General features: G+C 42.5%; 2 protein-coding genes across 14 annotated transcripts in view; one reads left to right on the forward strand and one right to left on the reverse strand.

Moving 5' to 3' along the window:
- Positions 1–1,872, reverse strand: part of LOC110492425 (ninjurin-1) — a 30,211-nt gene extending 28,339 nt beyond the window's left edge. For all 3 annotated transcript variants that reach the window (XR_002469002.2, XR_002469001.2, XM_021566739.2), the window contains exon 1: positions 1,674–1,872. Coding sequence is in view for 1 of the 3 variants with exons in the window: in XM_021566739.2 (XP_021422414.1) it covers positions 1,674–1,715 (42 nt within the window). In the remaining 2 variants the exon portion in view is untranslated. The remainder of the gene's footprint in view (positions 1–1,673) is intronic.
- Positions 1,873–5,794: 3,922 nt separating this feature from the next.
- LOC110492426 (serine/threonine-protein kinase WNK2) overlaps positions 5,795–23,139 on the forward strand; it is a 65,408-nt gene continuing 48,063 nt past the window's right edge. For 8 of the 11 annotated variants that reach the window (XM_036947402.1, XM_036947407.1, XM_036947405.1 and 5 more), the window contains exons 1-2: positions 5,795–6,076; positions 11,698–12,483. In XM_036947402.1, coding sequence (XP_036803297.1) covers positions 11,854–12,483 — 630 coding nt within the window. In that variant the 5' untranslated portion in view covers positions 5,795–6,076; positions 11,698–11,853. The remainder of the gene's footprint in view (positions 6,077–11,697; positions 12,484–23,139) is intronic. The other 3 variants (XM_036947412.1, XM_036947413.1, XM_036947403.1) reach the window with 2 other exon arrangements.

The following is a 23,139-nucleotide window of genomic DNA, read 5'->3' on the forward strand; positions in this document are numbered from 1 at the left end:
AGTGTTATTGCTTTATAAGTAGCACTAAACTACCTCCCAATAACTGGGGAAATGGGAACACACAATGTCATTAAAAACACTTTACAGGGGTCTAGTTAACACAAAATTGCTAATGAAAGTATTTGATTGAGCACCATCATATCAATACCATAAATGCATTAAGCAAAATGCGTACACCAAGCCCTTTAGAATTATTTCCACTAAAATTGGATGTGTGATGAAAGAAAGGAAACTGTTTCTTATTGGAACATCGTGTCAGGGATCCAACACAAATGGCATTCATTATTCACTGGGCCACTTAGGTGCATAGAGGCACAACTCCTCAAGGGATGCAGACTTTCACCGGAGACCTGGCCAAAAGATGTCAGCCATTTCAGGAAAGGCCAAGTCTTGATCTGATCCGTAGACTGTCCCAAAACAAAATCATAATTTCAATTGACTAACCTCACCTACACAATCTATCCTAAGCACTAAAGGGCTCTGCTAACAAGGATTATAATCATGTTTTATTATAACAATAGCCAAGGTTACATTGTGGGGTGCCCTCCAAAACGTTTCTAAACTGAAAATGTGTTGATTACTAGTTAGATTTGAAATGGTGTTATGTATCTAATCTCTGTGCTATAAAAGGGTATTGTAAAATGGTGTTATAAAAGGTTGTAAAAAATGAAGTATTTCTTAAAATGCATCCAATATGGTTCCAAATAAGGCTTAATTGGTGGAGATCTTGTAGACACAAAGAAATGTAGAGAACATTATGGTGCACGATATTACAACAGGTTGTTTTGTGTTGATAAAATATTTAGTTAAGCTACAATGTGTTTTTCTTCTTCATATCATGGCATCGCCTTCGATGCTTACATCCCAAGAATGAAAGGTGATGCAGTTTGTCACGCCCTGGTCAAAGTATTTTGTGTTGATTTTCATTTATTTGGTCAGGCCAGGGTGTGGCATGGGTTTTTGTATGTGGTGTGTTGGGATTGTAGCTTAGTGGGGTGTTATAGTGAAGTCTATGGCTGTCTGAAGTGGTTCTCAATCAGAGGCAGGTGTTTATCGTTGTCTCTGATTGGGAACCATATTTAGGCAGCCATATTCTTTGGGTGTTTCGTGGGTGATTGGCCTTAGTATCCTGATGTCCTTGTTCTGTGTTAGTTTACACAAGTATAGGCTGTTTAGGTTTTCGTTACGTTCATTGTTTTTGTAGTGTTTGTGTTTAGTGTGTTTGTCATTAAACATGAATCGTAATCTACACGCCGCATTTTGGTCCGATCCTTGCTACACCTCCTCGTCCGAGGAGGAGATAGAAGAAAGCCGTTACACAGTTGTCTGTGAGGGATCTCACAGCCTCTGCCTCATTAAGCGCAGCAGCCTATAAACTCACACTGGCACCATGGTAACCAATTTTAGAGCAAGATTAGCTGACTAGCCGCTTTTAAATTTAGGGAAACTATAATAAGAAATATTGTGTGCTTCAGTAAAAGTGTATTTTGTGTCTACAAACATTATTATATTGTTAGGCCTACATTGGCAGGTTTGTTAGCCTAGCTAAACGGGCGACAGTGGCTAATGTGGATGGCAATGGCAACATTGCTGCCAGTCCATTACCTCTCTTGGAAGTGAGAGAACTTGTTACTTTGATGCTAAGTAGATTGCAACTACAGATCATCACTTACCTCCCCTCCATTTTCTCTGTCGGCGCTGCCGTTCATTTCCATATTGATGGCAATGTCAGGGGTAAAAAAAAACAAGATACCAGTTTTGTTTCACATTAAAAAATGTGGAACCAACTTGTCTGCTCCGCGAAGGAAAGTGAGCTCTTGGGTCGCGCGCGCTGTGGAATGGGGGGTGGATCAATTTCCCGATTTGGATCAACTGCATAAATCCTGCTGTATGTATCCTAGTATTATACACCCCATAATAATAGCTTGCCTGGGGACCAAAAGTTGCTCTGGCATAGCTACATAGATTGAAAATACCACATTTGAAGACCAAAGTCCAGGGTTGTTGTCTACAAATAAAATACATTATTATTGAAACATAGGTATATTTATGATCATGCTAGTACATTTAAAAAAAAAATATATATATATATATATCAATTAATTATACAAACAAAGATGTATGTAATATTAGTTAGAGCAGGGAACTCAAATTAATTAAATTATTAATTAATCATATCTACAGGGTAACCTGGATCAGAGGACAGTTGAGTGGAATGTCTTTTTGCAGGTTAGGTTAATGATTTTCACAATGAGAAAGGCACTCATTTGTTTTGCTATGTTTGTTATCATAGATAGGCCTACTGCAATTCATGCACAGGGTGCACTCTTGCAGGTCTTTCTTTTAGTGTAGGGTTCAGTGGAAAGTATGCCTCCCTCTGGTCACTTCTGTGTCCAGAAGAGTAGATTATGCAAAGACTGTCTAGAAAACTTAATAGAAGACTGTTTTCAACCATGTTTGTTTTCAAGTATGCATATTCAATATATACATGTCTGTTTGGCCCTCTCTTTTTTTTTATTTACAAATCTGGAGTTTGAGGTTCCCTTATGTGTGGTGGTGACGCATCTACAGTAACCTATTTGCTTTGTAGTTATCTTGAGCCAACGCCAAGCCAAGGAATGATAAGGTGTACATTTCATTTAGCTTCAATGCTGGGAGGGACTCACAGTTTTACAAAAGAACATCACTTATTATATGGATTAGGGTAATCAGATTTCATCATTAATCTTTCATCCTATCCACAGTTCTGTCAGTCAGTTGACTCAAGAGGGAAGTGGTGACTCAAGGAAGGCTATGGGAGGCAGTTTTTTGCATTTTGCTGTTCTCTCTCTACCCCTCTCTCTCTCACACACACACACACTTTTACTCCACTACATTCCTAAATAAAAAATATTTATTTTTCACTCCCATACTTCCCTGACACCCAAAAGTACTCTTTACATTTTTAATGCTCAGGCAGGACAGCAATATGGTCATAGCTAGAGATGTAGACCAGATCATTTCATAGGAAATAGCTACTAGCTGTCTTTAATAAAAATTAATAGTCTCCTGCCAATATAGCTCAAAATAAATTGAATGCCATGTGATCAGTTTTTCAGATGAGACGTTAAACCTGTGTCCTGACTCTCTGTGGTCACTAAAGATCCCATGGCACTTATCGTAAGAGTAGGTGTGTTAACCCAGGTGTCCTGGCTAAATTCCCAATCTGGCCTTCATACCATCATGGCCATACCCAGTTTAGCTTGTCTCATTCATCCCCCCTCCTTTCCCGTGTAACTATTCCCCAGGTCGTTGCTGTAAATGAGAATGTCTTCTCAGTCAATTTACCTGGTAATTTTTTTTATTGTATTTATTTATTTCACCTTTATTTAACCTGGTAGGCAAGTTGAGAACAAGTTCTCATTTACAATTGCGACCTGGCCAAGATAAAGCAAAGCAGTTTGACACATACAACGACACAGAGTTACACATGGAGTAAAACAAACATACAGTCAATAATACAGTAGAAACAAGTCTATATACGATGTGAGCAAATGAAGTGAGATAAGGGAGGTAAAGGCACAAAAAAAAGGCCATGGTGGCAAAGTAAATACAATATAGCAAGTAAAACACTGGAATGGTAGATTTGCAGTGGAAGAATGTGCAATGTAGAAATAAAAATAATGGGGTGCAAAGGAGCAAAATAAATAAAATAAATACAGTAGGGAAAGAGGTAGTTGTTTGGGCTAAATTATAGGTGGGCTATGTACAGGTGCAGTAATCTGTGAGCTGCTCTGACAGCTGGTGCTTAAAGCTAGTGAGGGAGATAAGTGTTTCCAGTTTCAGAGATTTTTGTAGTTCATTCCAGTCATTGGCAGCAGAGAACTGGTAGGAGAGGCGGCCAAAGAAAGAATTGGTTTTGGGGGTGACCAGAGAGATATACCTGCTGGAGCGCCGGCTACAGGTGGGTGATGCTATGGTGACCGGCGAGCTGAGATAAGGGGGGACTTTAACCTAGCAGGGTCTTGTAGATGACATGGAGCCAGTGGGTTTGGCGACGAGTATGAAGAGAGGGCCAGCTAACGAGAGTGTACAGGTCGCAAGGGTGGGTAGTATAGGGGGCTTTGGTGACAAAACGGATGGCACTGTGATAGACTGCATCCAATTTGTTGAGTAGGGTATTGGAGGCTATTTTGTAAATGACATCGCCGAAGTCGAGGATTGGTAGGATGGTCAGTTTTACAAGGGTATGTTTGGCAGCATGAGTGAAGGATGCTTTGTTGCGAAATAGGAAGCCAATTCTAGATTTAACTTTGGATTGGAGATGTTTGATATGGGTCTGGAAGGAGAGTTTACAGTCTAACCAGACACCTAGGTATTTGTAGTTGTCCACGTATTCTAAGTCAGAGCCGTCCAGAGTAGTGATGTTGGACAGGCGGGCAGGTGCAGGCAGCGATCGGTTGAAGAGCAATTGAAGGCCACAGAAGGAGAGTTGTATGGCATTGAAGCTTGCCTGGAGGGTTGTTAACACAGTGTCCAAAGAAGGGCCAGAAGTATACAGAATGGTGTCGTCTGCGTAGAGGTGGATCAGAGACTCACCAGCATTGATGTATACAGAGAAGAGAGTCGGTCCAAGAATTGAACCCTGTGGCACCCCCATAGAGACTGCCAGAGGTCCGGACAGCAGACCCTCCGATTTGACACACTGAACTCTATCAGAGAAGTACTTGGTGAACCAGGCGAGGCAATCATTTAAAAACCAAGGCTGTCGAGTCTGCCGATGAGGATGTGGTGATTGACAGAGTCAAAAGCCTTGGCCAGATCAATGAATAAGGCTGCACAGCAATGTTTCTTATCGATGGCGGTTAAGATATCGTTTAGGACCTTGTGCGTGGCTGAGGTGCACCCATGACCAGCTCTGAAACCAGATTGCAGAGCAGAGAAGGTATGGTGAGATTCAAAATGGTGGGATAGATATAGGTCTGTAGCAGTTTGGGTCAAGAGTGTCCCCCCCTTTGAATAGGGGGATGACCGCAGCTGCTTTCCAATCTTTGGGAATCTCAGACGACACGCAAGAGAGGTTGAACAGGCTAGTAATAGGGGTGGCAACAATTTCGGCAGATAATTTTAGAAAGAAAGGGTCCAGATTGTCTAGCCCGGCTGATTTGTAGGGGTCCAGATTTTGCAGCTCTTTCAGAACATCAGCTGACTGGATTTGGGAGAAGGAGAAATGGGGAAGGCTTGGGCGAGTTGCTGTGGGGGGTGCAGTGCTGTTGACCGGGGTAGGGGTAGCCAGGTGGAAAGCATGGCCAGTTGTAGAAAAATGCTTATTGAAATTCTCAATTATAGTGGATTTATCAGTGGTGACAGTGTTTCCTATCTTCAGTGCAGTGAGCAGCTGGGAGGAGGTGTTCTTATACATGGACTTTACAGTGTCCCAGAACTTTGAGTTAGTGTTTCAGGAAGCAAATTTCTGCTTGAAAAAGCTAGCCTTGGCTTTTCTAACTGCCTGTGTATATTGGTTTCTAGCTTCCCTGAAAAGCTGCATATCACGGGGGCTGTTCGATGCTAATGCAGAACGCCATAGGATGTTTTTGTGTTGGTTAAGGGCAAAATAAGGGTTAAATAAAATAAAAACGTCTAAAGAAGTAGCGTTTTTGAACAACTTCCATAGCCAATGTGGGTATTTTTGTTGTTGTTGTTGCGGGATATACCGTTTCACTGGTGGACAAAGCAAATGGGCTGGGTCAACACGTATCGCCTCCTCTGTTGTCGCAAGCTAAACGTGCGCTTTAATTGGGTGGCCCTCCAGTCATTACTATGGGCGTGGAACCTGTAAAAAGGGGACCTCGCAGCAGTAGACAGTAGTTGCATTTACCGGGCTGATTTATTTTGTGATGGGAAACACTGACGACCTATTAACGTTTCAAGTTAAATACAGAGGATATTTACCCGGACACTATGGACATCAGCATTACAACTCTTGAAGATTCATCGCCTCTGAAAGTCGTGTGACAGACACTCGCGCAGGTAAGCTGCAGAAAGATCAACGGCACGCGTATTTCCCACATCGGATGAGTCGAGGCCGGGAAGCAAGGTTGGTGACATTCCGTCCGAATTGGCAACAGTTTTCTCGTTTATAATTATTTACAGCTTGGACCTAACAGCTATATGGAACGAAAATAAGCAATTGTGGATAAACCGATAAACTGTTCTCGTTTTGCTGTCTCGTCGTGGTTCAACCTTCCTATATACTGTCATTGGGTTCAACGTTGTTTCATTCGGGGCTAGCATCAGCCGGCTAGCTAGCATCATCAGCCAGCTTCCTTGCCTGCTCAAACGAGTTACGTTAGGCTCCAAACAAATCACCACTAATGTAATAACATTTTGAGTGGGTGTTGAGAACATAACTAACCAGATCACATTGTCAATTATTTCACAAGCTCTTGCTGATGTGAATCTTATCAGGCTACATTTTATTTAAGCCTGGTCTCTAAGACTACACGTAACATGGTAAACGAAAACCCCGAACACAATTTGTGTGATGTGGTGTTTGGTATGGTTACATAAGATGGGCTACTTAAGCCAAAAAATGAAGGGAAGGGTGGTTGGACAGGTGGGCTTATAACAAATGTCTAGCATCCCATAGTTTGCGTGTTCGACTCTCCTCACAGACCACGTTTACATGTGTACACTATTCTGGATAGTAGCTCATATCCCACTTAAGGTATTATTCGGGATCATATGTTTAAATGCACCTTTGATATTCTGCTCATGAGTGTCCCTGTATCCATGAATAAACAGAATATTCCTAATTTTAAGTTAATAAGGTTAAATAGAAATAGTAACTGAAATATGGACACTGACTGTAGGACTACAGCCTCTCACATGTAATATAATTCCTGCACAACTACGCATTTCTTGCAGTGAAATTATACTAGTTAATTTTGACTCCACAGGAGTGGAGTAATTTCTTTCAGCGTCTCTTGAGAGAATGCGTGTGTAATGTGTGTATCTTTGACACTGTTATGCAAGCAGACAGTACAGCACATGACCAGAAGTATGTGGACACCTGCTCATTGAACATCTCATTCCAAAATAATGAACATTAATATGAAGTCCCCCCCCCCCCCCCCCCCTCCTTGCTGCTATAACAGCCTTTGCTCTTCTGGGAAGGTTTTCCACTAGATATTGGAGCATTGCTGTGATTACTTGCTTCCATTCAGCCACAAGCATTAATGAGGTCAGGCACTGATGTTGGGTGATTAGGTTTGGCCCGTGGTCAGCGTTCCAATTCATCCCAAAGGTGTTTGATGGGGTTGAGGTCAGGGCTCTGCAGGCCAGTCAAGTTCTTCCACACCGATCTCGACAAACCATTTCTGTATGGACCTTGCTTTGTGCATGGGGGCATTGTCATGCTGAAACAGGAAAGAGCTTCACTAATCTGTTGCCACAAAGTTGAAAGCACAGAATTGTCTAGAATGTCATTATGCTGTAGCGTTAAGACTTCCCTAACCATGAAAAACAGCCCCAGACCATTATGTGGGTGTCCAGTTTGGACACGTGCTTATTCAAGGCCCCTCCCCCTCCCCCCATTGTAGAATAATAGTAAAGACATCAAAGCTATTAAATAACACACATGGAATCATGTAGCAACCAAAAGTGTTAAACACATATAAATATATTTTAGATTCAAAGTAGCCACCCTTTGCCTTGACAGCTTTGCACACTCTTGGCATTCTCTCAATTGCCACATGCTGAGTGCTTGGCTGCTTTTCCTTCACTCTACGGTCCAACTCATCCCAAACCATCTCAATTGGATTGAGGTTGGGTGACTGTGGAGGCTGATTGTGGAGGCTAAGTCATCTGATGCAGCATTCCATCACTCTCCTCTTGGTCAAATAGCCCTTACACAGCCTGGAGGTGTGTTGGGTCATTGTCCTGTTGAAAAACAAATGATAGTCTCACTAAGCGCAAACCAGATGGGATGGCGTATCGCTGTGGTAGCCATGCTGGTTAAGTGTGCCTTGAATTCTAAATAAATCAGACCGTGTCACCAGCAAAGCACCATCACACCACCTCCATGCTTCATGGTGGGAACCACACATGCAGAGATCATCCGTTCACCTACTCTGCGTCTCAGAAAGACATAGCGGTTGGAACCAAAAATCTCAAATTTGGACTGAGACCAAAGGACCAATTTCCACCAGTCTAATGTCCGTTGTGCGTGTTTCTTGGCCCAAGCAAGTCTCTTATTGGTGTCCTTTAGTGGTGGTTACTTTGCAGCAATTCGACCATGAAAGCCTGTTTCATGCTGTCTCCTCTGAACAGTTGATGTTGAGATCTATGTGTTACTTGAACTCTGAGGCATTTTATTTGTGCTGCAATTTCTGAGGCTGGTAACTCGCATTAACTTATCCTCTGCAGCAGAGGTAACTCTGGGTCTTCATTTCCTGTGGCGGTCCTCATGAGAGTCAGTTTCATCATAGCGCTTGATGGTTTTTGCGACTGCACTTGAAGACACTTTCAAAGTTCTTAATGTTCTGGATTGACTGACCTTCATGTCTTAAGGTAATAATGGACTGTCCTTTTTGCTTATTTGAGCTGTTCTTGCCTTAATATGGACTTGGTCCTTCACCAAATAGGGATATCTTCTGTATACCACCTCTACCTTGTCACAACACAACTGATTTGGCTCAAATGCATTACGAAGAAAAGGAATTCCACAAATTAACTTTTAAACAAGGCACACCTGTTAATTGAAATGCATTCCAGGTGACTATCTCATGAAGCTGGTTGAGCGCTTTGCACACTCTTGGCATTCTAACACTTGGTTACTACATGATATCATAGTTTGTCTTATTATTCAATGTAAAAAATAAAGAAACCCTTGTGTGGTATGTACAGTGCATTTGGGAAAGTATTCAGACCCCTTAACTTTTTCAAAATTTTTGTTATGTTACAGCCTTATTCTAAAAGGTATTACATTGATGAGGAAAACAATCTACACAATACCCCATAATGACAAAGTGGCAGGATAGCCTAGTGGTTGAGCGTTGGACTAGTAACCAGAAGGTTGCAAGTTCAAACCCCTGAGCTGACAAGGTACAAATCTCTCGTTCTTCTGCTGAACAGGCAGTTAACCCACTGTTCCTAGGCCGTCATTGAAAATAAGAATTTGTTCTTAACTGACTTTCCTAGTTAAAAAACAAAATGGGTATAGAAAATGTATAAAAAAAAAAACATTTACTCAATACTTTTTGAGGCACCTTTGGCAGCGATTACAGCCTTGATTCTTCGCGGGTATGACGCTACAGGCTTGGCACACCTGTATTTGGGGAGTTTCTCCCATTCTTCTCTGCAGATCCTCTCAAACTCTTAGGTTTGGATGGGGAGTGTCGCTGCACAGCTATTTTCATGGTCATTGTCCTGTGGAAGGTGAACCTTTTCCCCAGTCGGAGGTCCTGAGCGCTCTGGTGCAGGTTTTTATCAAGGATCTAAGTATTTTGCTCTGTTAATCTTTCCCTCAGTCCTGGCTAGTTTCCCAGTCCCTGCCTCTGAAAAACATCCCCATAGCATGATGCTGCCACCACCATGCTTCACCGTAGGGATGGTGCCAGGTTTCTTCCAGATGTGACGCTTGGCATTCAGGCCAAAGAGTTCAATCTTGGTTTCATCAGACCAGATAATCTTGTTTCTCATGGTCTCAGTCCTTTAGGTGCCTTTTGGAAAACTACATGCAGGCTGTAATGTGGCTTCCTTCTAGCCACTCTACCATAAAGGCCTGACTGGTGGAGTGCTACAGAGATGGTTGTCATTCGAAGGTTCTCCCATCTCCCCAGAGGGACTCAAGAGCTCTGTCAGACTGACGATCGGGTTCTTCGTCACCTCCCTGACCAAGGCCCTTCTCCCCCGATTGCTCAGTTTGGATGGGTGAACAGCTGAAGGAAGTCTTGGCTGTTCCAAACTTCTTCCATTTGAGAATGATGGCGGCCACTGTTCTTGGGGACCTTCAATGCTGCAGTTATGTTTTGGTACCCTTCCCCAGATATTTTCCTTCGACACAATTTTGTCTTAGAGCTCTACGGACAACTCCTTCAACCTCGTGGTTTGGTATTTGTTCTGCCATGAACTGTCAACTGTGGGACCTTATGTAGACAGATGGGTGTGAGCCTCTCCAAATCATGTCCAATCAGTTTAATTTACCACAGGTGGACTCCACTCAAGTTGTAGAAACAGCTCAAGGATGCTCATTGGAAACGGGATGCACCAGAGCTAAATTTAAAGTCTCCATAGCAAAGGCTCTGAATAGTTATCTAAATGTATTTCTGTTTTTTATTTGTAATAAATTAGCAAAAATTTCAACCTGTTTTTGCTTTGTCATTATGTGTGTAGATTAAGAAGGAAAAACATGTATTTAATCCATTCTAGAATAAGGCTGCAACGTAACAATGTGGAAAGGGGTCGGAATACTTTCTCATGTTTCAACCAATCAAAATATGCAACCAAGACAAACTGAGGTCTTATCAGAAACGTGTTGTTTTTCACAGATTTTAATTTCCTTAACCGGTGAAACTGACGTTTTGCACAGGATTAATTTTACCATTGTTTTGGACTTATTGCCTTTTTCTCCCTGTTCCCTAAACAAAACAGACAATTTTACAAGTGTTAACAAGATTTCCAATGCATTCATTCTATTGACTTAAGACCTTATTCTGGTGAGCACTTAATTTAGTCTACTGGGGCAAGATGTTATGACAGAAGCTGCATGTATCAAACTATAGTTGACAGACAAATGGCCTACCAAATGTCGGAAATTATAATATGGCATACGACATGTCAGAAATGATAAGCAGAAACATAACGTAAATTTAATTATAGTAGGCAAATTATGGACTTCACACAACACCCCACGATATGGGAAACTGAGCCTGCGCAAACCTTTTAAAAACAACAGTAAACGGGATAAGATGTTTACATGCCACAGTATCCGGTCGTAGATCAGCATATCCCATGCATCTTATCCAGGCTTTTCATAACCGGGATACAAGCTTTTTTGAGTTATTGTAAATACTTGAGTATAATAATGGGATATTGGTGTGCATGTAAACGTGGTCACAGACTACTTTAGAATGTTTACTAATTTGCAGCTTGCAACTACTTAACTTTTTTTTTTTCTTGATACTTTGCAACTACTAGACCGTCCCCTAAGCCTTTAACTATAACTGCTAGTTAGCCACCTAGCTAAAGTTAGCCACAACTAATTTGTATTAGATCATACATATCCACAAATTTTAATATGTAACATATCATACAAATTGTAGTGGCCCAGATTTGTCTACTATGTTACATCTACCCTTAAGTCCAGGTTGTTTATTTAGCCAAATGCTAGCTAGCTCTTTATTTTATGTTCACCTGCTAAATGCTGTAGTTCACATTCATTAAATAGCTATCTGGCTAGATGCATCCTTTCAGCCAGCTTTTACAACCATTTGTTTTTCAGTGTCATCTTTCCTCTGGCATTTTTAATTTCTCAAACTTTTGCTAGTTATTCCAATGTCAGTATGACTGAGCCAGGAAGCAAATCTTGTTGTTTTGGTTTAGAGGTTTATATAGTTTGAGAAATGAACTTTGCAAGTCCATGTTAATGTTTTCGTCTTCCACTCCTTTTAAATCTTTCAACACTCTCTTAAAATTTTTTTTTGTGCTTCTGTTTAGATTGATGTGCACACTGACATCGTTCCGTTGATACCCCCATGCTGAAGAATTGTCACCGGGCGTGTGCTGCAGATATTCGGCCCCCACTCCATCTTCACTTTGGGAATAGCCATGGCAATCATCTGGAAACGTCAGTGACTCAACAATTAAATCTCCATGGAATCGGGTGCCGAGCCCGATGGATTTAAATACCCATCTCTTCCCAATTCACAATGTGAACTCAACATAAATATGTATGAGACTATCAGAGACGGAAACGTCACTAATATGGACACTTCGACGGTCGTGAGAGGTGGGAGCGACCCAAGTGCATATCCTCCATCGAATTATCAGCGGATTGTGCGCCAAAGATTCATCAGGAGAAGTTTGTGGTTCTCAGACTCTGATGACCAGGCCTTTGAGGTGCCAGAATGTGACAACCGGAGTAAAATCCTCAACGTAAGCCTGCGCACGATAGTTGACAGGACACGGGGGGCTCGGTTGGGGCCACAGGAGAGCTCCAGTCCCGAGAGTCAAGGGGGGAAGAAGGACAGCGCCACAGAGAGCGCCAGCGCTGATGAGAAGGAGAAGACTGTGGATAAATTGACTGTTACATCCACTGACGGCAGTAAAAACACTGTCAGAACTGCTAGCGAGGAGGAAGAGGCTGAGATGAAAGCTGTTTCCACGTCCCCTGGGGGACGGTTTCTCAAGTTCGATATCGAGCTCGGGAGAGGGTCCTTCAAGACTGTCTATAAAGGTCTGGATACTGACACCTGGGTGGAAGTTGCCTGGTGTGAACTTCAGGTAAGATGCTGTACCTCTTTTTTTGTTGACCATAGTGTCCTGATGCTCAAGCACTTCACTGCAGTTTGTTGTGAATAAGAAGACCTATTCGATCTGCTCAAACTTTAAATACATTTAAAACATTTGTTATAGTAATGCAGCTAAGGGTTTAATTTGGACAACTATAGATTGAAGTGCATTGAAACTTCCCAGTCTATTTTTCCTAAAGGCCTGCTATGAAACATCACATTAAGTATCAACATGCCTCTGTGAGTGAGTCTTCTGGCTCACTCTGATGGGTGTCCTACTCGACTGGTTGGTTTCACCGAGTGATTTCCATTAGAGGGCTGATGCATGGCTCTCACAGTCCTCTCTCTTATGCTGTCAGTGAATGTTCACACTTCATGACAGCATAATGGTGATGTCTACGGGGAGCTGTCAATCAGCTAGACTACTATAGGGAATGGGAATCTACTAAGTTGTAAATGGGTTTCCACTAAATTTTAAATGGTTATAAGAGGTCTGTAGGATTGACAAGCATTTGTCACTGCCATTGACCAAGAGGCCTCTGTAGGCTACACTGACTCTATTCTTAGTCTCTCCTTGTTTCAACAAGACCCTAAGTGTGTTAGACACTGGAAAATTACAAACAAATTATTTCTGACCTCAATCCCGTGCTGCAGACTTCACTACTTCTCTCGCTCACAGGAAGCGTGGTTTTAAATGAATGACCGTCAGTAACCATGACTAGGCTCCTCATGGACCTAGTGTCCCTAGTGCAGACCCAAACAAACCCATATAACAATACAAATGTGCCTGTGTGCTGGATAGCCTATATGTGAATACAATTTCATAACCCTAAAAGAAGAATTTCCATATTGGGCTGTATTTAAGCAGTCAGACAGTATAGGGTAGAGTGCTTGTGAGTTTTGTCCCTGCAGTATGCAGATGAGGGGTAAATCCCCTGCTGTTCAACAGGAGGGCTGCTGACAGGAAGCAGCTGAAACGTGCTGATGCATGCTGGGAGCGGTGTGGTGGCCCTGTGGCCTTGATGAAGCTCTTTCAGGTGTGAGAGTGAGATAATGTTGCTTGCTTGGCCTACCTCATGGGATCATGAAAAGTTAGCCCAGAAGTGAAATCTCAGGAGTGCAGCTGTATGTCTCCCTCCTATTCAGAGAAGGGACATTCAGCATTGTTCAAGCAATGACACGCTTGGCCCTGAGAGACAGATTCACCTTTTCACTGGGATGATGATGCCATATAGGTGCTCATGGAATAGAGGAAGCCAATATCTACTCAAACAAGCAAAGTATGACCCATAATTGGACACCGGATGTGGAACAGTAAATCATTCATTCTATAGCCTACTGTTTTCCCATAGATGTGTGCAAACACTCCCTCTAGTGGGCAGTTTGCTATAAAAACACAAACCACCATTCAAGGTTCCATTTTCCCACTACCATTTTCTTCCTCAGTTCTCTATGTAGGCCTATTGTATTGTCGGTTTTAACAGATTGTTCCTCATAAATGGCATTGTTGACAGAAATGCTGCCCTGCTCAATGGTTTTCATCAGAACACTGATGCTTTCTGGTTCTTCCCTAGGACTTTTAGCCTAATTTATTAGAAGCATTGATTAGAGCTTGAGGTGGCCCCGTTGATTGAGTCACATGTTGGTGCATTAAGTCATTGGAAATGGTAGTGTTGCATGCATCCTATAGGACAGCGGTGCTGAACTCTTACCCTACGAGGTCCGGCGCCTGCTGGTTTTCTGTTGTACTTGATTATTAACTGCACACACCTGGAGTCCCAGGTCTGAATCAGTTCCTGGTTAGCGGGGCGCAATGGGGAAAACATGCAGTGGAACTGGTCCAGAGTGGAGTTTGAGGGATATAGCACCTAATGTGGATGGGTGTCTCTGTGTAATCTAATTATGGACAGGCATGTGACATTGAACATGGATCCACTTAGACTGTGCTGCAATACAGTCTACTAGCTGAGTTAGATTCAGCAGCATTTACAGTAATGCTGGATACTAGGGATGAAAGTGCCCGGATGGCCTATAAAGGGCCTGTTTTACAGCTCACTGTCTGAAGGGCCCAGACAAGCCTCTAGAGTTTAATGAGAAAAAAATGCCCTCTACCCTGCCGTCACCCCGACGCCTCATTCACCCTCAACAGCAGTGCATGGTAGGCTCAGCTACTGTGCACGTTAATCAGTGTGCACATTTGGCCCTCAACCGGGCACGTGGGTGGTGCCAGCCCTGTGTTGTTCAGTGTATTCTGTGGTGCTATGCGAATGTTGCTGGAGCGTTTCTTGTTTGGGATAGAAAGAGGGGAACGTCTCAGTGATTTTCCACTGTTTCCCTCCCTCTGTCGGTCATGTGGCCCTTCTGCCTGGAAGTTTAATCTGGTCCTGTGCTATCTCTCTCCCCGTTGGTCTTTTTCCCCCTCACTTACTCTCTCTTGCTCTTTCTCTCTGCTACCGGCTTTCTCTTGCTCTCTTCTCTCAGGCTTGTCTCACTTACTCAGTCTCTGCCTCTTTCTATCTACATCACTTTCTCTGTCTGCCCTGGCAACACAGATGGCAGAGGGACGGGTGCTGATAAGGGAGAAATTCCATTGTCTCACGCACATGTATGTGTACCTGAGGCGCACACACGCATCCTACATGTTAATGTATGTAAATTGTAAAGTCTGTAATTTTTGTTGTCGGACTCTTACTCGGCTACTAATCATCAAGGTCTGTCACTTACTCTTAGAAGTTCTTTGGTTCTGACTCACACTAGGTCAGTTCTGTTTTAAGATGGTGTATAATCAGGTCTTGCACACATACAGGGTTGAGTGTGCGCTGGTATTTGGCAGGGTGCACGCTGCTCTGCAGATAAAATCTGCTGTTGTGCTTCTGAATGCAGTGATTGTGCTGACACCATGGCAGCGGAATGAAACTTGCTCTCACTGAGATAAGGACAGTAACTGCACACCCTTCTGTAACCAGTTCTACTGGGCGTTGAGCATACTCTGACCAAAGGTCTAGACTTCCTGTTTTGGATTGAGACCTATTGTTAAAGGCCCAGTGCCTTCAAAGTGTGAACATGTATATAAATACACTGTTGGAATAATAGTGTGAAAATGATAATGCCCTTTTAGTGTAAGCAGTTTGAAAAGGCGGCATGAAATGTTTTGGTGGGATGGAGTTTTGGCCTGCCTGGCGACCACCAGGTGGTACATTTGTTAATTGACCAATAAGAAAGAGTTCTAAACCTCTCTGCCAATAACGGCTATTTGTAGTTTTCCATTCCTAGGCAAATTCTTGCTTGAGAAATTGCTCTTTTGCTAAGAAGCTATTTTTGTTTTTTGACCATTTTTAATTGAAAACAAATATAGTAAGGTACTTAGTGGTTTGTGTAGTGTGTGTGTGTGCACTGCAAGTTATGAAAGCAATTTACAAGTTAGACAACTTTGTTTCATTTTTCCAAGTTTGTTATTGGTCACAGCCCATGGGGCAGTGAGAGCGGTACACAATGGCTCTAACAGGGCCTCGTCAGTGTCTGTGTCCTCCAGCATGTCAGAGCTCCTTTGTCGCAGAGCCATGGTGAAGTGGGCCAAGCCCGTTACAGGTGTCCTGTTGGCTAAAGAACATACAGTACCTAAAGCACATACAGGACCAGGCTATGCTCGGGGGTAGCTCTAGCTAGAATGTGTGAACTGTGACCAAGGCACAAAGGCAGTGTGTGAACTGTAGGAAAGGCCTTGACTAGTTCATGACAGAGTTAGTCCTTGTCATTTGTATGAAATGGTGAAACTCATACTGACAAAGCCTAGCAGGTGTAAAGAAATGGTAGGCCTAGTCACTGACAGAAGTTTCCTTAGTGGGCCAACCATATCACAGACCTGGAGTCGTTCTCTCTGACAGCTACTGTCGGATCCTGCAGTCCAGAGTTTTTACCACAAAGGTTATACATGTACATCGCCTTGGAAGTATTCAGACCCCTTGACTTTTTCCACATTTTTGTTACATTACAGCCTTATTCTAAAATGGATAAAAAAATATATATAATCCTCTGCAATCTACACACAATACCCCACAATAACAAAGCGAAAACAGGTTTTTAGAAATGTAATACACACACAGTTGAAGTGGGAAGTTTATATACACTTAGGTTGGCGTCATTAACTCGTTTTTCAACCACTCCACACACTTCTTGTTAACAAACTATAGTTTCTGCAAGTCGGTTAGGAAATCTACTTTGTGCATGACAAGTCATTTTTCCAACAATTGTTTACTGACAGATTATTTAACTTAAAGTTCACTGTATCACAATTCCAGTGGGTCAGATGTTTAAACACTCTAAATTGACTGCATTTAAACAGCTTGGAAAATTCCAGAAAATTATGTAATGGCTTTAGAATCTTCTGATAGGCTAATTGACATACTTTGAGGCAATTGGAGATGTACCTGTGGATGTCAAGGCTTACCTTCAAACTCAGTGCCTCTTTGCTTGACATAATGGGAAAACAAAATCAGCCAAGACCTCAGGAAAAAGGAAAAAATGGTAGACTGGTTCAAGTCTGGTTCATCCTTGGGAGCAATTTCCAAATGCCTGAAGGTACCACGTTCATCTGTACAAACAATAGTACGCAAGTATAAACACCATGGGACCACGCAGCCGTCATACCGCTCAGGAAGGAGACGCGTTCTGTCTCCTAGAGATGAACGTACATTGGTGCGTATAGTGCTAATCAATCCCAGAACAGCAAAGGACCTTGTGAAGATGCTGGAGGAAACAAGCACAAAAGTACCTATATCCACAGTGAAATTATTCCTGTTACGACATGACCTGAAAGGCCGCTCAGCAAGGAAGAAGCCACTGCTCCAAAACTGCCATAAGAACCAGACTACGGTTTGCCAATGCACATGGGGACAAAGATTGTACTTTTTGGAGAAATGTCCTCTGGTCTGATGAAACAAAAATAGAACTGTTTGGCCTTTAATGACCATCGTTATGTTTGGAGGAAAAACGGGGAGGCTTGCAATACGAACACCACCATCCCAACCGTGAAGCATGAGGGGTGGCAGCATCATGTTGTGGGGGTGCTTTTCTGCAGGAGGGACTAGTGCACTTCGCAAAATAGATGGCATCATGAGGAGTAAAATGATGTGGATATATTGAAGCAACATCAAGACATCAGTCAGGAAGTTACCCTAGAGAGGTTGTGGGACGCTAGTGTCCCACCTGGCCAACATCCAGTGAGATTGCAGAGCGCCAAATACAGAAATACTCATTATAAAAATTCAGAAAAGACAACTATTTTACATAGGTTTAAAGATTAACTTCTTGTGAATCCAACCACTGTCAGATTTCAAAAAATGCTTTACGGCGAAAGCATACCTTACAATTATTTGAGAACATAGCCCAGCAGACAAATCATTACAAACAGTAACCAGCCTAGTAGAAGAGTTAGACAAGTCAGAAAGAGAAAATTAATCACTTACCTTTTGATCTTCATATATTTGCACTCAGACATTCAGTTATTCAATAAATGTTCCTTTTGTTCGATAGTGTCTCTTTATATCCGAAAACCTCAGTTTTCTTCAGTAATCCACAGGCTCAAATGCAGACGACAAATCCAAATTGTATCCGTGGAGTTCATAGAAACATGTCAAACTATGTTTATATTCAATCCTCAGATTGTTTTTAGCCTAAATAATCGATAATATTTCAACCGGACAATAACGTCAATATAAAAGGTAAACCAGAAAGGCACTCTCTCGGTCGCGCGCATGAATAAGCGCTGACATGGCAGGGTCCACTCTTCAGATTGCTCTTACTCCCTCATTTTTCAGAATACAAGCCTGAAACCATTTCTAAAGACTGACTTCTAGTGGAAGGCATAGGAACTGCAATTTGAGTCCTAAGTCAATGAATACTGTAATGGCATTGAATAGAAAACTACAAAAAAAAAATAAGTCCAACTTCCTGAATGAATTTTTCTCAGGTTTTCGCCAGCCAAAACAGTTCTGTTATACTCATTATTTTAACAGTTTTGGAGACTTTTTAGTGTTTTCTATCCAAATCTACTAATTATATGCATATCCTATCTTCTGGGTCTGAGTAGAAGAGAGTTTAATTTGGGCACGCTTTCCATCCTAAATTCCAAATGCTGCCCCCTACCCTAGAGAAGTTAAAGCTTGGTCGCAAATGGGTCTTCTAAATGGACAATGACCCCAAGCAGACTTCCAAAGTTGTGTCAAAATGGCTTAAGGACAACAAAGTGACGGTATTGGAATGGCGATCACAAAGCCCTGACCTCAATCCCATAGAACATTTGTGAGCAGACCTAAAAAAAAAAAGTGTGCGAGCAAGGAGGCCTACAAACCTGACTCAGTTACACCAGCTCTGTCAGGAGGAATGGGCAAAATTCACCCAACTTATTGTGGGAAGCTTGTGGAAGGCTACCCAAAACATTTGACCCAAGTTAAACAATTTAAAGGCAATGCTACCAAATACACTTAATTAGTATGCAAACTTCTGACCCACTGGAAATGTGATGAAATAAATAATTCTCTCTACTATTATTCTGACATTTTACATTCTTAAAATAAAGTGGTGATCCTAGCTGACCTAAAACGGAATTTTTACTAGCATTAAATGTCAGGAATTGTGAAACTAAGTTTAAATGTATTTGGCTAAGGTGCATGTAAACGTCTGACTTCAACTGTGTGTGTGTGAGATATATAAAATTAAATGCCTTAAGTATTCAGACCCTTTGCTATGAGACTCAAAATTAAGCTCATGTGCATCCTGCTTCCATTGATAATCCTCGCTGTTTCTACAACTTGATTTGGAGTCCACCTGTGGTAAATTCAATTGATTGGACATGATTAGAATTTGTCTAGATACAGTACCTGTCAAGTTTGGACACCTACTCATTCAAGGTTTTTTTTTATTAATTTTTTTACTATTTTCTACATTGTAGTGAAGACATCACAACCCTATGAAATTAAACATATGGAAAAATGTAGTAACCAAAAGTGTTAAACAAATCCAAATATAGTTTAGATTCTTCAAAGTAGCCACCCTTTGCCTTGACAGCTTTGCATACTCTAGGAATTCTCTCAACCAGCTTCACCTGGATTGCTTTTCCAACAGTCTTGAAGGAGTTCCCACATGCTGAGCACTTGTTGGCTGCTTTTCCTTCACTCTGCAGTCCAACTCATCCTAATTGGGAAGTCCCACTAAGCGCAAACCAGATGGGATGGCGTATCGCTGCAGAATGCTGTGGTAGCCATTCTGGTTAAGTGTGCCTTGAATTGGAAATAAATTACAGACAATGTCACCAGCAAAGCACCCCCACACCATCACTCCCCCTTCATGCTTCACGGTGGGAACCACACATGCAGAGATACGGAGTATCTCACAAAGACACAGCGGTTGTAACCAAAAATCTCAAATTTAGACTCATCAGACCAAAGGACAGATTTCCACCGGTCTAATGTCCATCGCTCGTTTCTTGGCCCAAGCACGTATCTTCTTATTGGTGTCCTTTTAGTAGTGATTTCTTTGCAGAAATTTGACCATGTCCTGATTCACTCAGTCTCCTCTGAACTGTTGATGTGTCTGTTACTTGAACTCTGAAGCATTTATTTGGGCTGCAATTTCTGAGGCTGCTAACTCTAATTAACTTATCCTCTGCAGCAGAGGTAACCCTGGGTCTTCCATTCCTGTGGTGGTCTTCATGAGAGCCAGTTTCATCATAGTGCTTGATGATTTTTGTGACTGCACTTGAAGAAACTTATGAAGGTCAGTCAATACTGAACATTGTCTTAAAGTAATGACAAACTGTCGTTTCTCTTTGCTTATTTGAGCTGTTCTTGCCATTATAAAGACTTGGTCTTTTACCAAATAGGGCTATCTTCTGTATACCACCGCTACCTTGTCACAACACAACTGATTGGCTCAAACGCATTAAGAAGGAAATAAATTCCACAAATTTACTTTTGTCAAGAGCCCAATACTCCACCGGATCCTTGCTGTAAACTTGGCTACATAGCTGATGCCTGCTGGACTGTCCATTAATCACGGTACTCTATTCTGTTTGTTTATGTTTTCATCTGTCGGCCCCAGCCGCACTCAGGCTCTGTGTGTAGTTAATCCGACCCTCTCTGCCTAGTCAACGCCATTTTACCTGCTGTTGTGCTAGCTGATTAGCTGTTGTCTCACCTGCTGTTTTAGCTAGCTCTCCCAATCAACAAATGCGATTACTGTATGCCTCGCTGTGTCTCTCTCAAAAGTCAATATGCCTTGTGTACTATTGTTAAGGTTAGTTATCATTGTTTTAGTTTACAATGGAGCCCCTAGTTCCACTCTTCATACCTCTGATACCTCCTTTGTCCCACCTCCCACACATGCAGTGACCTCACCCATTACAACCAGCATGTCCAGAGATACAACCTCTCTTATCACCCAGTGCCTGGGCTTACCTCCGCTGTACCCGCACCCCAACATACCTCTGTTTGCGCATTATGCCCTGAATATATTCCACCATGCCCAGAAATCTGCTCCTTTTATTCTTTGTCCCCAACGCTCTAGGTGACCAGTTTTGATAGCCTTTATCCGCACCCTCATACTACTCCTCCTCTGTTCCGCGGGTGATGTGGAGGTTAACCCAGGCCCTGCATGTCCCCAGGCACCCTCATTCGTTGACTTCTGTGATCGAAAAAGCCTTGGTTTCATGCATGTCAACATCAGAAGCCTCCTCCCTAAGTTTGTTTTACTCACTGCTTTAGCACACTCTGCTAACCCTGATGTCCTTGCCATGTCTGAATCCTGGCTTAGGAAGTCCACCAAAAATTCTGAGATTTCCATACCCAACTATAACATTTTCCATCAAGATAGAACTGCCACAGGGGGAGGAGTTAGCCTGCAAAGTAATGTCATACTTTCCAGGTCCATACCAAAACAGTTCAAACTACTAATTTTTAAAATTACTCTCTCCAGACATAAGTCTATCACTGTTGCCGCCTGCTACCGACCACCCCCCCTCAGCTCCCAGCTGTGCCCTGGACACCATTTGTGAATTGATCGCCCCCCCCATCTAGCTTCAGAGTTTGTTCTGTTAGGTGACCTAAACTGGGATATGCTTAACACCCCGGCAGTCCTACAATCGTAAGCTAGATGCCCTCAATCTCACACAAATCATCAAGGAACCCACCAGGTACAACCCTAAATCTGTAAACAAGGGCACCCTCATAGACGTCATCCTGACCAACTGGCCCTCCAAATACAACTCTGCTGTCTTCAACCAGGATCTCAGCGATCACTGCATCATTGCCTGTATCCGCTACGGATCCGCAGTCAAACGACCACCCCTCATCACTGTAAAACGCTCCCTAAAACACTTCTGCGAGCAGGCCTTTCTAATCGACCTGGCCCGGGTATCCTGGAAGGATATTGACCTCATCCCGTCAGTTGAGGATGCCTGGTCATTCTTTAAAAGTAACTTCCTCACCATTTTAGATAAGCATGCTCTGTTAAAAAAATGTAGAACTAAGAACAGATATAGCCATTGGTTCACTCCAGACCTATCCTCCACACTCCCTATTGTGCTGTGTAAGAGTCTCCAGCTGTCAGGCCTGGTATGAGGGCAAGGGTTGCTTTGCTTATGGCTACTGCTGCTCATTAAGTCATTTTACGTAACAACATACAATGCCTTTGGAAAGTATTCACACCTCTTGACATTCATCCTGTTTGCAATAAGGCACTTAAGTAATACTGCAAAAGCAATTGGCAAAGCAATTCACTTTGTCCTGTTATGTTTGGGGACAATACAAAACATTACTGAGTACCACTCTCCATATTTTCAAGCGTGGTGGCTGCATCATGTGATGGGTATGCTTGTCATTGGTAAGCACTAAGGAGTTTTTTTAGGATAAAAATAAATGGAATAGAGCTAAGGACAGGTGAAAACCTAGTTCAGTCTGCTTTCCAACAGACACTGGGAGACATTCACCTTTCAGCAAGACAATAACCTAAAACAAGGCCAAATATACACTGAAGTTGCTTACCAAGACAACATTGAATGTTCCTGAGTGACCTAGCTACAGTTTTGACTTAAATCTGCTTGAATCTACTGCAAGACTTGGATGTCTAGCAATTATCAACAAGGTAGTTTTTTACAGGTAGTTTTATTGGGTAATTCATAAAGACCATTCAGGGTAATCACCATGAGAAATATTTAGCTGAAACCTCTAATAGCTGGGGTTGGGGGCAACAGAGTTGGGCTGTTCATTAATTATGTGTGTTAGACAGTGTTGCGTCAAGCCTGTCTCTCTGGCTCTGTGCCGCTTCACTGCAGCGGGCAATAAAATTGGCAAGGGGGCGAGTTAGACTTCCGGTTCAGCTTAGGTCCCTAAAGCCCCAGTAGTGCTCTGATACCCTCAGACCAGGAGGACAGGCAATCATACTGAATAATTGCTCCCTTGTTTGTTATACAGGCTTCAGCATCTGAAAGGTCTTGACAGATGCTGACTCTACGGTGAAAACCTTTCCAGACCTTATGGTACTGTAATTTGGACGCAAGCTTGGTCTCAAGATGACTGACCTGGAAGTGGTGTCCAAGACCTCTGAGTGTCCCCTGTCATACTGTGACTGATTTTCAGATGGTTCATATTCTCTT

The sequence above is a fragment of the Oncorhynchus mykiss genome, chromosome 16 (genome assembly GCF_013265735.2).
Source record: "Oncorhynchus mykiss isolate Arlee chromosome 16, USDA_OmykA_1.1, whole genome shotgun sequence".
NCBI lineage: Eukaryota > Metazoa > Chordata > Actinopteri > Salmoniformes > Salmonidae > Oncorhynchus > Oncorhynchus mykiss.